The sequence below is a fragment of the Solanum verrucosum genome, unplaced genomic scaffold (genome assembly GCF_900185275.1).
Source record: "Solanum verrucosum unplaced genomic scaffold, falcon-dt-bn FXZP01000138.1, whole genome shotgun sequence".
Taxonomy (NCBI): Eukaryota; Viridiplantae; Streptophyta; class Magnoliopsida; order Solanales; family Solanaceae; genus Solanum; species Solanum verrucosum.
This window is the reverse complement of record NW_026020134.1, coordinates 1,911,362-1,933,097: the sequence shown is the minus strand read 5'-3', so window position 1 is coordinate 1,933,097 and position 21,736 is coordinate 1,911,362. Positions and strand designations below refer to the sequence as shown.

The following is a 21,736-nucleotide window of genomic DNA, read 5'->3' as shown; positions in this document are numbered from 1 at the left end:
CAACCAGATAGCTACTTAAATCTCATAAAATAGTATACAATAAAAGAACCTCCGTTATTAGTTAAGTGTCTCGACCTCCTAGAATAAAGCTCTAAAACTGTTTAACTGCACATCTTCTCAATTAATCATTAGAATCAGGAAAAAAATTGAGTGAGATTGCCCAGCAATTTTCCTCACAACAACCAGAAATCTATTGTCAAGGCATATAACCACCAATAATGTCCACAATAATTCCTCAAATATGTCCAGTTGAACCTAATGGTACTGCAAAGGAACTACAATAATCGGATCCAAAATCCAGCTAAAAAACAATTAAGAATGCTAATTTCCAGCAAAGATCAATTACATAGCAGTTGTTTTTGGGAACTAATCTCATACAAAATACTAACAGTTTCTAAAAGTATATAGACAAAAATTATATGTGCTGATACTTGCAACCACAAACACAATTGCATGCAACGATTTGAAATACCTCTCAGCTCGGGAACTTCGCTTCTCTTCTTCGGATAACTGAACAGGCATTCCAAACCGCTCAGCTCGTTTCATCTTCTTCTGAATATCATTACCCTGACAGCTGTCATCTCCTCCCGCCGCCTTGATTTCCTCCTTGGCACCATCGGATGGCGGTGATTTCGGCGAGTCGGGTGCGGAATCGGGAGGAGATACGCTTTCAGCCGCTGGCTTGGGATCTGACGGCTCATCTAGGGTTTTCATATGGTTTTCTGGATTCTGCTGCGCTGTCGTTGTGGCGGCCATAGCTGAGGATCGAAGAGGGAATTTTGGAAATGGCGATTCCTTCAGTGAATTGCAAACGACGGAATGGAAGCGGCAGCTGCTTTTTCTGGGATTGGAGTTGTGCTTTATGGCTCGTTTGGTTCAGACTTTGGAGGCCGATATTTTCTAATTAAAATTCCGAAAACACCCTTAACTCATCTTTCTCGTGTTGTGTACTTGTGTATTTGTTTCAATAATTAATCACGTTTTATTGTGAAATTTAAAATATTAAATAATTCTCAACACTTGAATGGCAATGGAAAGCTAGATCTTACCTTTTTTTTCAAATCTTTTCGAATATACGGTTTTCACGGAAGATCAAGTTGATGAGTTGTGTGAATAGAAAAAAGTTATAGCTTAACTTTTTTGTTAACTTGAATCTCCTACATCTACTATTAATAATAAGCAGCGACATCAAGACTCGAATCTTGAATTTCTACCTACTCTACCATGACAAATTGTGTGAATGGTCTCATCAGTTAAAAATTACCCCCACCGTCCAACAATAATTGTCAACTTTATGAAATTAATGAATAATTTTACACATAATTTTTAATTTATCCTTATCACTAACTATAATACATTATATTTATTATAATAAAAAAGTGATATATTAAAAGTATTCTTTTACTTTTATAGTTTATACAAAATCAACTGTGGACAAATATTGTTACACAAAAATACAAATTGTCCTTGGCTTTAAGTTAAACCAAGGTCAAAAAGTATAAATCATGGGATGGAGTAAATGAGTGGACAATTTGGGAATTGTGGTCACTTTCCTATCTAGGAATCGGATAGCAGAAAGTTGTCGCAGCCATTTTCATTGTTGAAGGAAGCATTAAAATAGCTAAAGAAGAGCCATGAATTTGGCTTCCATAATCCATAACAACTCTACTCAATTGCCTCCAAAGTTCCATAAGATTTCCCCAATCTCTTCGCCATCTACATCCCCAAAATGGGTTCACTTTCAATTAGCTCATCTTCGCTCATGTCTAAACTTGTGTAGATTGGATAATTTGAACCTGAGATGTCGTGGTTCTCGACCCACTTCATTAAGCTGCATGTTTGGTGCTTGTATTTGTATATCTCCAATTCTTCAAGAATATTAGTATCTTTTAACATTGAATATGGTATTAAAGTTTCTTTTTTTTTTGTTTGCAGTTGGGTGTAAATGTAGAGGAAGAAGATATAGTGCGGTGGTTTCCTGCTTGAGAAAATCTGAACAAGGGGAAGAGTTGTCTAATGCTGGTTAGATATTAGAATTCTTATTACTCTACTTGTTTTCATAAGTAATACACTCAAATTTGGCCTCAACTAGTGAGCAAAACTCCAACTTTGAGTCTGCACATCAAGACACCTCACTCTTGTACACTGTGTCAGTTGAACACTCCACAACTTACAAAACGATCACCTAGACACCTCCGAAATTTATGTGTCACGTCAGTGTATAGTTTCCATGAGACACAGTGGGGACCAGTTGGAGTGTTTGTTAGTTGAGACCAAGTTAAAGTATCTAGATGTGCACTCTCAAAGGTTGGAGTGGTTACTTGCTAGTTGAGGCCAAGTTTGAGTGTGTTTATCTATTAAGCCAAAAATAAACTCAGCTATGGAAAATGAAATGATAAGAATTTGGAAATTCACTATTGTGTTGGTAACGGATCATACTCTATGAAGTTCTGTAGATGTGGGATTTCCCAGCATGATAACGTAGTCACGTTCAGTTATTTTTGCTCAGGACATGTTGGGTTTCTTTTCTATTGGTCTGAACTTGGAAAGTGAAAATACTAGAATAAAAATTGTATCTTCGTTAAAACCAATATATCTAGTACTATTAACCAAAAGTCAGATCAGAAATCTATCTTCACTTTGTCGTGTATAATGATCTCCCTTTGTTTTTCCTTGTTGCTGTACCAAATCATGTCGTACAAGTGGAAATAAAATGTTACTGCATACATTCCCGGATTCATGAAATATTGCCTCACACTTCTTTTCTAGTAGTTTACATTTAGCATCTAATGCAATAGCATATTAGTTGCCAATGTTATGTACTCTCTTTCATAATGTTTTTAACTATGTCATATCTTTAGCTCTATAAGAACATCAGTTGTTAAAACTAATATGACCATCCTTGCTTCCATATGATTGATTTATATGTCAAACATACCCCCCCCCCCAACCCACCCACCATTCTGTAAAGAAGATAAATGGGGAACTTAGTTCAAGTTTCTGTCACCATTTAATTACCAGAGTAATGGATTCACCTGCAAGCTCTTTTGAGGTTGTTATCCATTATAATCTTCCCCACCATATCATTTTAATTTGATCTCCACTGGTTAATTTACCAAAATGGCTTCAACTTACTATCCAGCTAACATGAAAACTAAAGAAAAGGAGATAAATGATATCCATCATTTCATCAATCTTGGGAATTTCTGTTAACATATTCTAAGGCAATTGGTTGTCAGTCCTTTTTCTGTTAGAATGTAATGTGTCTGGCCAAAAATAATTTGCAGAGGAGACTAAGTCATCACAGTCACATAATGGCACTAACGATATTAAGATGTCTTATAATACATTTGCTGTTTATGCAGCAGAAGAGAGAACTCAAGGGTCTAGAACTTATGTGTCTTCTGTCAGGACAGTAGCCTTGTGTGTAAGTAATCCTTGCTATGGTCATAACAGCGTTTATTGTTTGTCAGACTGATCTAGAGCACTCTAAATTGAAGGAAATATAGTGATGGATTTATATAGGTGTTTTCAGCAGTGGCATTTGGTGTTGGCGTGGGGCTCACGGATGGAGTTAGCAAGTCATCTGAATTTTTCGCTGGGTAAAGAGTCAATTACTTTTCTCAGCATATTGATGATTTAAGCCTATAAATTTTGGAAACACTTGAAGTTCTTTGTTGTTTTAAGATGATAGAACCTCTGTTGTTGATTGCGACTGCAGAATGTGGAGTACTTCGAAATTATTCGTAATGCTAAAACGATAACAAGAATATAAAGCTATTTAGAATTGCCACTATATAATATCTCTGTGATTCAAGTGAGAAGAACTTTGGGAAAAAAATATGCGAAGTAAAGAAAAGGAGAAATAGTTGGAGGTGGGGTGAGAAAGAAAGTTCTTACAACTTCTAGTTATACGATGGCTTGATCCTTCGCATATCTTTACTGTATTTTTATTAAGCAATGTGGTAGTCACCAGGTAGAATAGTAATTTCACAATGTGTTTCAGTGAGAGAGACTATGTATCAGGGCTCATCCTAAGTAATGGAAGTAGGCCAAAGATTCTGTAATTCAAAGTCAAAGATCTCATGTCTAGGTTATCAAGCAGAGAAATAGTTCTATTGATTTGATACACACATTCAGGGGTGTGGCCTCTGAAGAGTTGATAAGGGGTCAGCCTAGAACAATGTTCTATCTTGGAGTTATTAACTGCGCCAGGTGAATACTTTACATGTTTGATTGGGAAAGAGTTTGTGGTCAGGAGTGAGGATCTCTGAAGTTTCCTTTCAACCAATTCACAAAATATGCCGTGAATGTACCCTTTATCACATAAGTGCAAGATGTTGCATAGATGTTATTGGGCTGGCCATGAAAATTTGATTGTTTACAGAGATGTTCCCTCCGATGATAAACATGAAATTTGCTCCATTGTAAAAACTTAAAGCCTGCTTTCTTTTGCCATCTTTCTGTAAATAATGAGCAAGCACTTTCTTGATGCTGCTTATGATGAGCAATAAAATTCTCATTTTGCCCTTAGAGTTGTAAATGTTTTAGTGCTGGATTGCACTGAGGATTGAGTTGTTTGATTTTTCTTTATTACTCAATTTTAGGCATTGCGCTGCCTTCCTAGGTCTTCAAATTTTGTTCCTATCAAGTTCCAGTGCTTTCTGGGCTTGACTGCTTCGGGATTTACTGGTTTTAAGTTTAATTAATACATTTTCAGGTATCTGCTGGAGCAGAGTTTGTCAGTGGATAATTTATTTGTATTCGTTCTGATATTCAAATATTTCAAAGTACCACTTATGTATCAGGTGCGGTGCTAATCTTTCTGCACTTACTGTTCGTACTCGCAACGTTTGTGTTCATTCTGGCCCTACTTCTACTTTATTTAAACTGGACAGTGTTTGTATTTGTCAATTAAGAGACCATGTTCATGATGCAAATGTGCGTATTGGGTCTACAGAACCGGGTGCTCTCGTATGGAATTGCTGGTGCCATAATCTTCAGGTTGTCTATCATACTGCTAGGAACAGCAACCCTGCAGGTTGGCTGCTAATTTCATTGCAAATATGTAATTACATAAACATGCAGAAGTTCCAACTTCCAAGTATATCCCCCTACCCAGAGAAATACACATTATTCAGAGTTATTCACATTTATCATTTTATGTCATTTCAGAGATTTGAGGCAGTTAACTTACTGTTGGCGGGGATTCTTCTATACTCGTCATTCAAGGTGAATTCTCTTTTATCTACATTCATGTGAATTAGAATACCATCTTTGAGCTTCTTTTTGCTGATGCAATGTTAAAAAGAAGATAAACTTGTGTTACATGATCCTTAATTTGCCTTGATGTAGCCATGCTGAACAATTGTGACATGAGTGTGGATACTTTGTATTAATTCTTCACATTAAAAAATAGCAAAGTACTTGTACATACATATGCGGGATACTTACACATACACGTACCTGGTACTTAAATATATCTGTAGTGGATACATGTTCTTAGTTGAGTCCATGTAACATATATAATTTTTAAAAGCCTATGTAACATAGATAAGAACAAGCATGCCCCAAAAAATTCTGATACATGCAATGTACATATACCTGTGGCCATCATTCATGGGAGGTAGAAACAAGGGTGGGAGTTAGGAGTGGCAATTAGATACTTAATTTTCACGATCATCACTTTGAGGCCTCAAAGAGTCTTCTCTCTGTTCATAACTGTGTTACTCCAGTAATGCTTATGATGATTATTTCTGCAACTGCTATTTCTTGTTTAAATAAATTTTCTAAGGATCCTATGTAAGAACACGATGACCACCAAATTACTTGGATTAGCATATTTGTTGTTCTGGAGTTGCAACGTTTTTATTTTAGTGCTGTTGCAAAAAATTTATAAAACTACTTAAATTTGTTGATTTGACTATATAATCAATTTGAGGATGTCATATCAACTGTCAGTTGTATCATCTGGCAGAAGTAACTAAAAGTACATTGAGTGCAGTTAAAAGGTAGAAACGAGAGATTAAATCTTTGCTTCTCAATGACTCAACTACGATAACTTAGTTGTTTTATTCTTTGTAGAACCTATATAGACAGAATCCTCTTGCCATCACTGACTCCAACCTCTGAGTATGCCTTCTATTTCAAGAAGGAAAAAGAAAACAAGAAACTTAGTGAGATGCTATATGGTCTCATAATTGAGAAAATATAGATGACACTTGAGCCAAGAAGATCTGAAGGTTCAGACCATTACGTGTTCGGTACAACTTATTACATCATTCCTCTAGTTTCTGCTCTTTAAAGATGTTATCTATTTCTAGTGGGAGTTGGTTGCATATCACCATGAAACTTCACAGAAATTGTTAGTGCTTTCTTATAGTTGAAAGAGGGAAAATCATCATGAAGTACATATCAAGAATGAACTTATAAATAGTGCACTAGATAGTTTGCTAATCATATGATGTAAATCTTACCCCTCCCTTCAAAAGTAGAGAAGAGAATGGACAGAATATCAAGAGAATTTTGGTGGAAAGGCAATAAGGAAAAGAATATTTGCCATCTAGTTAATTGGAGGCCTAGGTGGTAAAGCCCCGAGTAATTGTCTGTGAAAGTATACTTTGGAAGGAAAACTACTGTGGAAACAGGTTAGCAGTGAAAGGTGTGGACCTAAGGGCTGTTGGTCAGCTGACATGTCATACGCTCCTGTGGGATTAGTCTCTGTAAGAATGTAAGGTTTTATGAAATGATTTTGTTGCATACACCTACTTCTTGGTAATGGACAGAAATTCTAGCAAGATACCTGGAGTCACCATACTCCTGTGGACGAGCAGTTCCTATACTTGTACAGTTTGGTAGTCAACCCTGATGCATTAGTTGCACAATGCCAGGGAAGCCAATTTTAGAGAAATTTTGAGGACTGAAAATAGTAGGTCTCTGAATTTCTGAGAATACTAGAAGATGCTAATATATCAGGAGGAAACATGCAGTGAGGAGGAGACATTAGAGAGATGGAAAGTACTGCCAGGTATGGTTATGAAATATTAACCACAGATTAAAATGGTCCACCGCAGTGACCTTGGAATATAATCTGAAAAGGCAATGCAACTCCCTAGGTGGCCAATTTTTTCTGGATTGGTGTGCATGAAGCTTGTCTAACTCAATCAAGTTTACGAAGTAGGGATTTCATAATGTGTAATAGATGCCTCATATGTGAAGGAAGTGAAGGAGAGATACATCACTTGTTCATACACTGCAGCCTTTAAAGCATGTTTGCAGTGTGTACAATTTAAACTGGGTATTCTGTTAGACATTGAAGGAACTGCTGTGGGGCTGGACTTGAAAGCAGATGGGAAGAGAGAACAGGAAGATATGGTTTGCTATCCCAGCCTGCATGTTTTGGGTAATTTGACAAGACTAGAAGACATTTTGAAGGTTTAGCCAATCCGATGTAACAAATTAGATATACATGCAAATTTTTTTGGTGTAGAATGACAGATGTTTGATGTTAACATGCTACTTGAGTTCCTGAGCTCCCTAGACGTTAAGGAGGGAGCCTGGGTTTTTGACTTGTACATATTTTTATATTTTTTGAGAATGGTAAAGTGTTTTTGACTTGTACATATTAACACCTTCTTGGTGCTTTTAGTGAAATAAAAGTTTGACTACTTGCTTAAAAAGAAGAAAAATGCAGAGCCATCTCTCCTACCGCTGCAAATCTAGTAATCAGCGTTAACATTTTCTCTATGAGGGATTGTCTATTATGCCATCTTTTCGAGTAATTTTCTAGAAGGGAATACCAAAAATATAAACATTTAAGAGATATCACTTCAAGTCATGCAATCAATGCTGCCAGAATTTTGAATTTTACCAATCAAGCCTAAAAGTATGTTGAAAAGAGACCGCTAGATACTCATTGGAGTTCCCCTGGATGTAAAAATATATCTTGGTTTAGTACATTGACTTTCTTTTTCATGTCATGTGAAAATGGGCTCTAGTATACAGGCTTAGCATAAAGGCCCTCATCTGTTCCAAACTGTTGTAAGCTAACTAGAAGAGCACCCAGGGGATACCTAAATGGACTCATATATTAATCTCTGATCGATATTGTTGTCCCAAAAACATTTTTGCAATTTAATTCATGATACCTATTTTTTTTTTATCTCATCATAGTTGTTCACTGGAGAAGAAGAAGATGCTGATCTATCTGACAATTTCATTGTGAAGACCTGCCAGAAATTCATTCCCATCACATGTAAAAATTTCTGTTGTCTTTTCATAATTAGGTGCAATATTTGGTTTCTAGTTGGTCTTATATGTTCTCCTGCAAATGATTGCTGTTTGATTTTTTTCTTATGTTGGTACTAATTTGGTATTGGTTGTTCTGGAATAGTTGAAGTGATCAAGTCCAACTACAATGACAACTGCTAGTTTGATTTATTCTTGTGATACGTTTTTCTAACTTTGCTTCCTATGCTGATTTCTCAATCCTAGCTTGTAGTTGAGAGCTTCGTGTAAAGTTTACAGAAAAATCATTAAGTTGTGCAATGCTACAAACATGGGAATTTAAGAAAGGAGTCCCTTTCTCTTCTTTCTTTTTTGCTGCCTCTTCTGAAGGATGTGCAATGTGATTCTGTATAGCTGCAGAATGCGATTATTTACTTAATACTTTCGGAGACATACTTTGTGAAGTAAGTTATGCTCCAATTTTTTAGTATTTGATAGTTCTCTTCCCTTCTAGGTTCCCATCAAAGTGGGGTTTGATACATTTTTTTCTTTTTGAAAATAAAACTTAGGAGTTTATATATATGATATACTCCATGTTGTATACTTCTTCATTCAAAAAAATGGAAAAAACATTCTTTATCAACGATAACGTTATTGGACTTTACAGAATAGAGGATCATTTTTTTAGAACTTGCCATTTCCAATAAAAAAAAAAAAGAGTATCATTTCTCTGGGGGCATTAAAGGAGTGACGGCAAGACAATTAGGGCCAATGTCCTCTTGAAAGACTAGAAATCATTTATAGAACAAAGATATGGTTTGGTAATACGACAAGAAAGAAATGCTGGAGTTTTTGAAGGCAAGAAGGGTAATATAATTAATCTTAAGCTCAAGTGTATATCTTTACGTAATTTTTGGTGCAACAAAGCTATGGCACATGTGTTAGAGCCGGATGTGATAGTTGACTTTCTTAGTTCTTTATGGACATTGTAAATTCTCTTTTGGATGTACTCTTGGCCCAGCATACCCTTATCGCTGGTCTGTGCTACATCAATAATATTCTCGTGATAACCTATTTTTGAAAGAAGGTACACTTTGAGCATATGATGAAAAAGTGCATACAATTCGCCCTCATGCTATTAATCTGTTGGGTATCACCAAAACTCATGGTTCAGTGTAACTAAAACTCCATATGTAGAAAATACTCCCTTTCCTTGCTTCATATTTGCTTTGATTTTGCAAGATTATTTGGAGTGCAAGAGTGGGCGGGAACCATGAATTAGGTTATGTTTTTCCTGTCAGAGACTAATGTTCTTCTAGTTCCGTGATGTTATTCGAGCTACTCTTTAGCTCATATGAATTATGATACATGAGTAGGATCCAGGAACAAGTTTCCTTAGGATGATGAACCTCTGGTCCTTGTACATAAATTTAACCTTTCAGCTTTTGAAATACATGGTGATTTTTCAAACTTTTCTTGGTGTTGCAGCTGAATATGATGGTGACAAGTTCATAACTTTGCAGGATGGTGTACGGAAAGTAAGTCAGCAGGGAGTTATTTTAGCAGTTGAAATTTATATTTGTCCTAGATGTCACCTCAATAATATTCATGCATATATCAATTTATACTTTTAAATTTCTGGCTTAACGAAATCCGGCATCTTTTGACCATCTATACAAACAAATGCCTGTGTACTTGTTATATACTTTTCTAGAATATTTTTTATATTGATTGTTCTGGTTTTTAACAGCATTAAACATTTTGGGCAGGCTACCCCTTTACTTCTGACAGTAGCGGTTATTGAACTCAGTGATATTGCATTCGCTGTGAGTTTTCTGTTCATGCTGGATTTGACATATCTTGAGGGCTAACATACCTGTTTGTTTCCGTCCTAACAACAATGTTGTGTTCTTCTCAGGTTGATTCTATACCAGCAGTTTTTGGTGTCACAAGAGATCCTTTCATAGTTTTCACATCCAATCTCTTTGCAATTTTAGGTAAAGCCTGTGTTCTTTACTTTGCTTCTTATTTTAAGTTTTTAACCACAAGAGCTATAAAAAAAAGCCAATTACTAATTGAAATGTGATTTGTTGTACCAAATTCGAGTTGGTTTAAACTAGTGATATTTGGCATATGTCGTTGACATTCTTTTCATCAATTCATATATATTGAGGACTCGTGTGCATGGAGTTAGTTCACGAAAAAAATCGGTCTTGTTTTTACTCATTCTGATTTCGCGAAGAAGTAGATTTTTATTTATTACCCTTCTGCGAAATATGTTTTTCTTCCCTATAAACTAGGTGACCAACCTAGCTCTTCTTATGCAGGATTGAGGTCATTGTACACACTCATTTCTGAAAGTATGGGGGAGTTGGAATATCTACAGGTGAGTATTGACTTGCTTTTATCAGTCCTTGCTTGCTGTATTACAACAGCCATTCACTCAATCGTCCCAAGTCAGTCATGATTGCTCAAGTTAGAGCTCTTGTTCTACAGACTATAGCATTAGAATATTTAAATAGAACTAATCAAACTAGCCGCAAGTCTGTTAGTGACTGTTCCTTAAAGTTCACTTCACTTTCATGGATGATAATTTTTAACTAAGATCCAATTTCTATTCAGCCTTCCATTGGTGTTGTCCTGGGATTCATTGGATTCAAAATGATCCTAGACTTTTTCGGTAAGTTTCTGCAAACATCAGGTGAGCTTTTTCCTCTTATAATTGAAATCCCAGGAAAGTGTCTTAACTGATATCAAAATTCACGCAGGATACCATGTTTCCACAGAGGCGTCTCTTGGTGTTGTAGCGACATGTCTAAGCACTGGAGTCTTGCTGAGTCTTGTAAAGAAATCTGATCAATGAGTTGGGATGCTCTCAAGATCATGTTCTTTAGGAGGATAGAGGAGATATCTATGATGTTCCTTTTTTTTTTTCTTCTCTTCGTCGTTGTCTTGAACTTGCTCTGTCAAATGTACTTTATTCAATTGATATGACAATGACAAAATTAACAATCTTTTAGCATGTTTCTTTTTGTAATAATTTGATTTCTTAATGCAACTCAGGTTGGGATGAATTATTACAACGATTATCTTCTCCATGGACAACACTTAAATCTTCTCTTTTTTCTCTACAATATGGGGAGTCAACAAGTCATTTTAATGAGACTCATTATATCAAATTGAAAAGTAAACCAACATTAAAAGAAGAAGAAAACAAAATATTCTTTTAGTAGCATTCAAGAGTCATATATGCTAGCTTGTAGTATTACAATTTTATGAGTTCTCCTCGAAAATGTCATTTCAACTTATATAGCTGCAGGAAATAAACACAATCACGCGATTGTACATCATAATGAGCTATTCTAATACATACTTGCACTCGTAAACACAAGGCATGTCTGTACAACAAAAATACCGGACCAGGATTTGGAGGTTTACCAAAGAATGACCAAAACCACAAATCGGACAAACGTAAATCACCTATTAATGCAATAATTAACAGGAACTAGCAGCTTCAACTGAGAAAGAAGAAGGGAGGACCTCATAGTTGGTCTGACTTCTGAGGTAAAAAATATTTGTTGCGCCAATATAGTTCAGAAGATTGAACCTGCACTCTAGGTGCCACTGATTGTGGTTTGTTATCTGTACTTTCAACTTAGCTGATATTCAAGAGGTTCCAGCCTTGGCTCCCCCTTTTTTGATGATCTTGTTTTGTTCCCATCACCCATCTAGTTCATAGCTCCATTTTAACCTTTTTGCAGCTTGTCACCATCGTTTCATTCTAGGTGAAGTAGCAGGTCCTGGCCGTGAAGTTTGGATGCCCCCTCGGGTTTCATGGTCAAACTTTTGTGAAGCAAGGTAAGTTAAAGCCGTGACAACATCTGCTATGACTGGACGCATGTTAGGTTGCTCCTGAACACACATTGCTGCAACTGCTAGAGCTTGGTACATGCCCCTTACTGGATAATGGCCTTGTAGCATTGGATCAGCCATCTGTGAGAACTTCCTCCGATCTTTGAACAATGGTCTTGCCTGATATACAGAGCACAACTATATAATTAGAAACTTGGTTCTCTTTATGGCTGCCTAACAGAAAAGAACAATCTACACCCCCACCCCCCACACACATATAATGACCCAAGAAAAGTGTAACCAAAGAGGATGTAAACTCTATAAATCTCTCCTTCGCTCCATTTGACACACAATAGAGGATCAAGATTTTCCCTAAACATCACATAAACGAGACCTTGAAAGGAAACTTCCGACACTGAATGTTCCACTACCTTCCACCAGGTTTAAACAGAGATTAACAGCACGTCAACATCAACTGAAATACCCAACCTTGCCCCTACCCCCCATGGTGTAGATACATTGCTTCAAGTGGTGTCATCTGACACTGTTTCATTGAACAGCACGTCAACATCAACTGGTTTACCCAGCCTTAAGAATCAGTGTTTTAAAAAACTCTATTGGGACTCGCCTCGGGGATCACCCTAGGGCAGGGCTCTAGCAAAACGCCCGAGACTTAAGTGTGGGGCTTAGTTCTGTCAGACTTACGCCCCAAGCGCCCGACTGTACGCCTCAATCACGCCCAACCCTCGAGGCTCGCCTAACAAATCTTACACAAATTATGTGTTAAAATCTTAGGTTAACATTGTTGACCCTCATAATTCTTGAATAATTGTATGATATTTGATAATTTTTAATCTATAGAGATAAGAAGATTGAGAATAACTCAAATAACAAGTTTTAGTATCACATATTTCCTATTTGGTAACACTGTGAAAGTAATTACATATTACGTAACATTTCTTTTAAAAATACGTCACGAAATTTTACCTTTTCACTTAACATTGGTCTTCATTGTTTTGTCATGTCTCAAAATTATTATATTTTATTTAGCTATTTGAAAGTAATTTTATTCTTATTCATGATGGAGTGATGTTTTTATTATACTACTAGTAAGGTTATTAATTATTTTCTTTTAGGGGGTAAATTTTATAGTATGATAAAAAAATATTTTTGAGAAATAATGATTCATTATTATTAGAAAGTTAAGACATTAGATTATTTATACTTGTATAATCATGTCAGAACTTTTATTTTCTATTAGTTTATTTAATCATATTTGTAATTATTTCAAACTATTGATTTATTTTAATAATTTTGTGTTATTATATTATTGTACTATATTATAAATTAAAAATTTGAAGATCCATAGGGCTTACGCCCCACGTCTCGAGGCTTATGCCTCTCCCTATACTAAGTAAAACGCCTCGCCTCACGCCCCCGCCTTTTAAAACACTGTTAAGAGTAATAGTATATTTGTTATTTCATTCAAGAAAAAAATACTCTAGATCTTCCACGAAGGATTCTAAAGTCATTCAAACGCATTTGCTTCCAGATAGTGCACTAGATTTTTCAAACGCATATTAAATCAGCAATTACCAGTTTTTTTACTCATTCATTGAACTCATCTTATGGATTGCAGATAACTGTAGAGACATTTTATAACTGTCCGATAATACTTTCTTCCCTTCTAGAGTTGAACAACTATAGAGATCATAATACATCAATGAAACAACAGGCCACCACAGAAAAAAGAGTTACCAAAAAGCTGTATGATAAGAAAATCTTACCCATATAACCAGATTGAAATCTCCTCCAGTTTTTGAACTTTCAATTGCTTTCCTGCCTGTAATGATCTCCAGGAGGACTACCCCAAAGCTGTAAACATCCGACTTCAAAGTCAATTGTCCCGTCATGGCATACTCTGGTGCACAGTACCCATAAGTACCCATAACTCTTGTCGAAACATGGGTGTTATCTCCTACAGGCCCCAATTTGGCCAAGCCGAAGTCAGAGAGCTTTGCGTGATAACTCTCACCAAGTAAAATGTTGGAGCATTTTAAATCACGGTATATTACAGGGGGACTTGCACTGTGTAGATATTCCAACCCTTTTGCTGCTCCGGCAGCAATTTTCATTCTTGTGTTCCAATCTAGCCGTTCCTTACCTGGCGTAGGATCTGCAGAGCAATACTTCAATTCCAAATTTAATCCGACTTCAAAATAAAATGAAAAAGAAAGTCTACCTAAGAAAGATTACCATGAAGATGATCCTCCAATGACCCTAATGGCATATATTCGTAGACCAGAAGTCTCTGATCTCCATCAGCACAATAGCCAATTAGATTTACAAGGTTAGGATGGTGTAACAGACTTAACATCAGCACTTCAACAAGAAATTCCCTGTTGCCTTGCAATCCATTACGATCGAGTTGCTTGATGGCGACGACCTGCACCATTTAAAGTAAACAAAAGATGTTAAACTTCAGCTCCAGCTAACAACTTAGAAGTGAGAAGCAAACCATCAAGCATGGTGCCAACACTAGAAGAAAATGTAAATGACTTTATCAGTTATACCTTTGCCTATTTCAACTCGAACCCCACATATATGTGAGAAAAGGGGAATTGATCCCAATTTTATTTTATTTTTGATGACAAGGGAAACCCGCAGCCGCTACCCTTTGGGTGCGCACAGGGTAAAACCCCCGCTCCTATGCAATAGCTCGCAAACCACATAGGAGAGGTAACCCACACTAGGCAAGCCCGGTGCGACGAGCTCGACCCAGAATATGGCAAAAAGGAATTGATCCCAATTAGCTCAAAGAATATGGCAAAAAGCGTAATAGAAACCAAAGTATCCATGAAATGTACATCACCACTTGTTAGAAAGAAGAAAAGTATTTTCCTGATTTGAGTAAGTCCTAGCCTCACTTTGCAGATGCTAAAGAGCAAAAGTGAAATTTACGTTTCAGATTTCTCATGCAACTAAAAACTCAAGTGACCCAGTGTTCCACTTTTTGCCAATTGACAGACTGGAAAGAAGCCCCAAGTGTTCACCCTCTGCAAATGAGCCAACTTAAGATAACATAGTTATGCTCATCCGAAAAAGATAAAAGTCTGTGGCCGTGGCTCAGTAAGAATCAAGAAGAAAAATCAGTAAAATACTCTGAAGATTTACACAACAACATTATTCAGTAGGGAGTGCAACAGAATCTGGTAGATTAGAGGCAAACCAAACTATTGATTACTTTGTTACGTTCCATTATTAGCAAAAACCAAAAAGACTTGATGAGAATTGACCTGATTGGACTCGATCACCCCTTTGTAAACTCTACCAAAGCCTCCTTCTCCAAGAAGAAAATCACCTCGGAAATTTTTTGTTGCAGCTGCTAAATCACGAAATATAAAAGTCTTGGCTGCAATTTGGTTGGACCCTGCATCCTTATCAACTTCCTTTGAGCGTAATGAATTCTTTGATTTCAACTTATCTGAAGACAAGAACATAAAATAGAAAAGTAAGCAAAAGCATGGCACTGAAGTGAGGCAACGAGTGTTCAGAAATAAGAAGGATGATTGACAAGAGGGAAAATGACATCTAAACTTTTTTAATTGGTTCAACTTAGGGATGGGGGAAGTTGTTTGAAGTTTGAACTATGAAGTGTCATTAACTATGAAAGATTGCTTAAAATTTGAACTATCAAACTTCACTACCTGATGTTGGTTACATTAGAATTTTTAATATGGCATAAGCTACCAAAAACAGCAACACTTGACAAGCTTATGAATAATGGTACCAATAATTTATCTATGACAACCATTGTTCTTCAAAATTTTAGTAATGCACAATACACATTGTCACCTGATACGCAGATAACTAGTTAACTGATATGATATGCTGAGATAAAACAGTTAAAAATTCCAAAATCTATATATTGTGAAATGGAGAAGCTGCAAATCTTTGGAGGTCAAAGTGTTTTGTCCTTTTCTTATTTTGTCTTGGTGCTGGAGTTGGTAGGGGGAACCATCTTGCCTCGTCTGCAGAAGTGGAAGATTGGAACCAGACTTGAGGCTACCAACTCCTCTAACATTTCATCACATCATGTTACAAGGACCTTCCTTCTGGTTCTATGAGGCCTTCATACAAAATGACATAAAGTAATGATATCATTTGCCACTTAACTTGTTAGTAGATACTAATTGAAGGCACTAGTTCTCCGATTCTAAAGTACTACCATTCCGCAAATTAACCATAATTTTTCCCAAAATTCTAAATTTCCAATTGCAAATAATTCCTCGACGACTATGACCAAAACCTTTTCTTTTAAAATGACAGTAGTGCTAAGCCAGCTTATGCACACCACTCAATTATTACTTTGGATGCCTGCATTCCTCCATTAGACGATATCGGTCAATGACTCTTCCCACCAAGGCATAGCCAGATAGGAAAGATCACCCAACATTTCATTTTCTTCTGAGATGGAACTCTGATCTCCCAGAATTCTCATTCCAGCTTCACCCCCTTGGATCCAACTACAACCTAGACTAAATTAACCAGAGGGTGCAGGTCATCGCGGCACTTCCATAACATACTACCACAACAATCAAGTAGCATAACATTTAAATTTTAACACAGTGATTATGATATCAAGATCCAGGTCAAAGTACCTCAATGGTAAACAGCTGAATATCCAAGAATCAGAAGTAAAAACCCAAAACAACCAAAACTCACAAAAATTGGACAAACATAAAGCAACCCCATTTCACCAAATCAAATAATCCGTTGACTATATACACAAAGATTACAACTTCACAACTTGAATATCCAAGAATTAGAAGTAACAACCCAAAACAACCAAAACCCACAAAAATTAAACAAACATAAAGCAACCCCATTTCACCAAATCAAACAATCAGTTGACTATATGCACAAAAATTACAACTTTACAACTTGAATATCCAAGAATCAGAAGCAAAAACCCAAAACACACAAACATTAAACACACATGAAGCAACCCCATTTCACCAAATCAAACAATCAGTTGACTATATACACAAAGATTTCAACTTTTCAGCTTGAATATCCAAGAATCAGAAGTAAAAACCCAAAAACAACCAAACCCCACAAAAACTAGACAAATATAGAGCAACCCCATTTCACCAAATCAAACAATCAGTTGACTATATACACCAAGATTACAACTTTACAACTTGAATATCCAAGAATAAGAACTAAAAACCCAAAACAACCAAAACACACAAAAATTAAACATACATAAAGCAACCCCATTTCACCAAATCAAACAACCAATTGACTATATACACAAAGATTACAACTTTACAAATTGAATATCCAAGAATCAGAAGTAAAAACCCAAAAAAAAACAAACCCCACAAAAATTAAGCAAACATAAAGCAACCTCATTTCACCAAATCAAACAATTAATTGACTATATACACAAATATTACAACTTTACAACTTGAATACCCAAGAATCAGAAGTAAAAACCCAAAACAACCAAACCCCACAAAAACTAAACAAAGATAAAGCAACCCCATTTCACCAAATCAAACAATCAGTTGATTATATACACAAAAATCACAACTTGTGCAGATTGATAAATACCAGTAGAGTGCCGGCCGGAATCGACTGAATTTTTCTTCTTTGAGGTCTGTTTGGATGGTCCAGAACAAGGAAACCAACCCATTTTCTTCTCCTTTACAACTTGAGAGAGGCGAAGTTTTTGCACAGCTGATTAGCTGTCTAGAAAAGTGAAGACGGAGGATTAAACCTTTTCGTGGCTCTTTCTTCTTTTTTTTTTTTTTACCCTTTTTATTACAATAATTGTCGAAATTTTGTAATTTTTTGTTTTAAGGAAGAGTAAAGAATTAATATGACTTCACTTTTAAAGTTGGTTGACTTGGTCAATTCAGACAAAAACCTTTTCTTTTTTTTAATAAAAAAATTATTTGAGTAACCTACTGCATCTTCTCCAAACATTGATTTTGATTTGAAATTAAGCCGCCCATTAATTAAAAAATAATATTTGGACAATTATAAGGATTTAAACATGTGAAATGCTTCATTATTTTTATTTTTTTAATTGAATTCAATTAACTTTTGACATAGATGTAAAGTAATATTCTTTACTCATCATAGACATAATTACCTTTTCATTTGCATCATTCAAGTTCAAAGAAAAAAAATTCTCAAGTTTCACTTATTATCATTTTAAACTTCAGATTTTATTTTATTTTGAAATTTGAATTATCTCCTTCTCAAACTCTTAAACAATATCATAAAGTTTTATTTGTATAAATTTAAATTCAAAATATGGGGTTTAATTTGTATAAGTTTGACCACTAAGATAATATTCTTAAATTTCGAATTGTAAAAACTGATATCTGTAACAACATCCTAAAATTTTACACTCCAAGACAATGTTATAGAGTAAAAGAAACACTTTTAAGGTAGTGTCCCAAAGTTTGAAAAAGAATAAGAAAAATATGAAGAAGTGGACCTCTACTGCTTTCTAATTAAGAAAAAAATAACGACAAAATAATATTGTAATTTAAAATTGGCTAATTTTTAACTAATATTTCAAAAGTTTTTTAAAGTTCAATTACTAATCCTAAATTGGACTAATAACAGATTCGATAATTCATAAAGATAAGAATAAGATTCACATATACCCTATCCTTCTACATTTCACTTGTGAGGTCATATTGAATAAATTGGTATCGTCTCATCGTCTAAAATTTCATATTTCTCTACTTACTCCACCAAGGAGCTGTTTTTGAGCCACTCCACCTACCTTAAAATCTTAGTTCAAATGTTAAAATTAGTAACAATAACATGTTTTTAAAAAACTTATTTACATATATTTAGAACTTCTAAAAATTCTTCAAAGATATAAGTTTCAGATGGTTGATTATATTTTGTTAATTAAAGATAGAAATACATATGATCATTCCATCACAACCTTTATCGGACATATAATTGAAGGGTTTTCTTTATTTTTGAACTTTTTTTACATATTAATGAGAAGAATAATGAAAAGATTCTTTAGAATATACTACTTGACAATGTGGAGGGAATCTTTTAGATAGGTAATCTTGACATATTAGTGCCATATATGAGGAGTGAGGACTAAGATTTTCTTCATAAACTCAGATTTTTTTTGTTATATATAATAGGAATATTTTCAGTTAACTAATTTAGCTTTTTTATTATGTTATAAGAAGAAAAAAGTTTTATTTTGTTATCTTCATCCTATGAATATTTTCACATATATAACACATTATTCTCGTAGAGTTCTAAGATTGGAACTAGGTGTTTCCAATTTGTTTTTTTTTAATAGTATAATGTTTCAATTCGATGATTAGTTTATTAAATTCGGGTTATATCAGTATATTATATAATTAAAATTAGACTTTTTGAATCATCTCAAATATCTTGATTTCTTTTTTGTGTTGGTACGTTTCAATTACTTTTCATATTTTTTTTAAAAAATCATGTAAAGAAATACAAGTGAAAGTTTGAATATGAGGCCGTAAAATTCATACTTGCAGGAGACTTTAACAAAAATTCTATATTTTTTTTCTTTTTAAAAGACGATTAATTAAGGGAATATGAAATACTACTAGAATAGATATATATATCCCATTATTTTACGGTGTAAAACAAATTATGCAAAAACCGAGAATCAATTATATTTTTAAATGATAATAAATAATTAATCAATTACCACTTTGAAAAAATAGATGAATTTATATAACTTGCCACAAAAATGTAATTTCTTGAAAATGATTTTAATTTTCTAGATGTCTATAGAATCAGAAATATTGCAATTAAAAAAGAATGTGGAGCACCACCTCATGCTCACCCACACCTCCTACAACTAAGAAAGAAATACTATTAATTTCTCTTCTGCTATTCTATTGGTCAAGAAAATAAAATTAATTTTTTGAATGATACATTGCCATTTGTCAAGCAACTCGGCATATAAATTAATTTATGTGTTAGCAATTACATTTTTCTTGGTTTCCCACCACGTATGTGGTACACATGCTCGTCTAATTTGAATTCACATTAAGAAAATCTATTTTGAAGGATGAAAAATGTTTCATATACTCAAGTTTCAAACAGAAAATCTTTAAGAATAAAGAGGTATTTATAACTCTATCAAAACTTTTTATTGATAGTGTTGTGATTAATAAATACATGGTACGTACGTGTGTGTGAGAGAGGGATTTGAGAACCTTAGGTTTCATTTGAACTTTTAAGTTAATGACTATTATCAAATGCAATCAATGTACATCAAATCATATTAATGATTAATTACACTAAATAAATCCTACATTAACACCCTATAGAAATGCACCACAGCACCAAACATTATTTTTTTATGGTTTCCCATCCGGTGTTCGGAGCCCACATTAAAGCTCCAACTAAATCCGAATCGCGCACTGCATGGCCCATTCGGGGGTGGCGCTCCCACTAGGATTTTTTCCATACCCAGGGATCGAACCCAAGACCTCTGATTAAGGGTAAAACACTCCCACCAGTGCACCACAACCCATATTGGTACCAGCATTGTTAATTGTAATTAAAGTTGACTATCCATCAATTTAATACAAGTATACAACTAAATAGAAATGGTCATATAACAAAGAGAAAAATCATTTCAACGTGGCCTGTGAGATTCTTGAATACCTAATGATAGTGATTCTTTGACCAAAAACTTGTTTATTAAACACTTAAAAATCATTTCTCAAATAAATTTACCAAATACAAACTGTTTTCCCCTTAATTTTGAAAAGTTAATAATTTCATAAAAACATTTTTCAAAACAAATAATTATTTTTTTAGAAGTTTGGCCAAACACGCGAGTACCTATAAGTTAGGCGTCAAGCACATGGATGCCATTTGCCAAAATCATAAGTAAACTTGTACCTCAAACAAAAGCAATTTATGTAAAATGTTGCTACCTCAAACAAAAGCAATTTATGTAAAATGTTGCTACCTCAAACAAAAGCAATTTATGTAAAAGGTTGCTTTGTTTGCATTATGGTAATCAACTATTTATAGTTCAAAGGATACACTGAATTTGGCATAAGATGGGATCTCTAAGAAATGGGATAAGGAGATATACCAAATATAATTACGATATGGAGTCATCTTTGGTAGGAAACACTTTATCCCCCAGAGTGAAACTTCCCAGCACAAATCCCGATTAGTTAGATGCCTCAAAGTGAATACCAAGTGGAAATTTAAAAATAAAAAATAAAAAAATAACATAATACACAAGGTAATAAAATGGTATATACCTTTTCTATCTCTTCTTCTTTCTTCCACCAGTATTTTGCTACCTGTTATATATTTTCATACCAATCCACAGACGATATCCAATGGCAACTGAATTTCACAATGCTTACAACAACGACAACGACAACGACATACCCAATGTAATCCTACAAATGAAATCTTGGGAGGGCAGAACGTACACCTACTTTACCCCTATCTTTGTGGGGTAGAGAGGTTGTTTCTGATAGACCCTCAACTCAATGCTTACCAACAGACTAATTCCAGTGTCAGAACTCAGAAGGTCATAAACATAAATCAACCACCAACCAAATTCAATCCCTGTAAATTTTGTTCACTA

The 21,736-nt window shown here is 34.8% G+C and overlaps 3 protein-coding genes across 3 annotated transcripts; 1 reads left to right on the top strand and 2 right to left on the bottom strand.

The window, feature by feature from the left end:
- Window positions 1-431: 431 nt before the first annotated feature.
- On the bottom strand, window positions 432-791 carry LOC125827479 (protein MODIFIER OF SNC1 11-like; the record flags this gene model as incomplete). The annotated part of the gene is made up of 1 exon (XM_049506789.1): window positions 432-791. A coding segment is annotated over exon 1 (325 nt), but the record flags the coding sequence as incomplete, so codon positions are not given.
- Window positions 792-1,594: 803 nt separating this feature from the next.
- Window positions 1,595-11,306, top strand: LOC125827455 (thylakoid membrane protein TERC, chloroplastic). Its single transcript, XM_049506773.1, has 14 exons — window positions 1,595-1,764; window positions 1,936-2,022; window positions 3,369-3,427; window positions 3,526-3,602; window positions 4,721-4,808; window positions 4,961-5,041; window positions 5,176-5,232; window positions 8,173-8,254; window positions 9,715-9,764; window positions 9,996-10,052; window positions 10,145-10,223; window positions 10,554-10,612; window positions 10,849-10,906; window positions 10,995-11,306. Exons 1-14 carry the CDS (start codon window positions 1,635-1,637, stop codon window positions 11,087-11,089), a joined length of 1,059 nt encoding a protein of 352 aa, XP_049362730.1. The 5' UTR covers window positions 1,595-1,634; the 3' UTR covers window positions 11,090-11,306.
- A 124-nt stretch (window positions 11,307-11,430) lies between these two features.
- LOC125827440 (probable serine/threonine-protein kinase PBL7) lies at window positions 11,431-17,911 on the bottom strand. Its single transcript, XM_049506754.1, has 5 exons — window positions 17,698-17,911; window positions 15,375-15,562; window positions 14,335-14,524; window positions 13,866-14,254; window positions 11,431-12,258 (listed from the first exon to the last, which is right to left on the bottom strand). Exons 1-5 carry the CDS (start codon window positions 17,777-17,779, stop codon window positions 11,992-11,994), a joined length of 1,116 nt encoding a protein of 371 aa, XP_049362711.1. The 5' UTR covers window positions 17,780-17,911; the 3' UTR covers window positions 11,431-11,991.
- Between the last annotated feature and the right edge of the window lie 3,825 nt (window positions 17,912-21,736).

What these genes read in the sequence shown, in the direction of transcription:
- LOC125827455 (XM_049506773.1), top strand. Translation starts at nt 1,635, where the DNA reads ATGAATTTGGCTTCCATAATCCATAACAACTCTACTCAATTGCCTCCA. An exon ending in ATTAGCTCATCTTCGCTCAT is followed by an intron (nt 1,765 to 1,935) that starts GTCTAAACTTGT and finishes TTTTGTTTGCAG; the next exon opens with TTGGGTGTAAATGTAGAGGA. An exon ending in TCAGGACAGTAGCCTTGTGT is followed by an intron (nt 3,428 to 3,525) that starts GTAAGTAATCCT and finishes GGATTTATATAG; the next exon opens with GTGTTTTCAGCAGTGGCATT.
- LOC125827440 (XM_049506754.1), bottom strand. Translation starts at nt 17,779, where the DNA reads ATGGGTTGGTTTCCTTGTTCTGGACCATCCAAACAGACCTCAAAGAAG. An exon ending in TTCCGGCCGGCACTCTACTG is followed by an intron (nt 15,563 to 17,697) that starts GTATTTATCAAT and finishes TCTTGTCTTCAG; the next exon opens with ATAAGTTGAAATCAAAGAAT. An exon ending in ATTGGAGGATCATCTTCATG is followed by an intron (nt 14,255 to 14,334) that starts GTAATCTTTCTT and finishes ATTGCTCTGCAG; the next exon opens with ATCCTACGCCAGGTAAGGAA.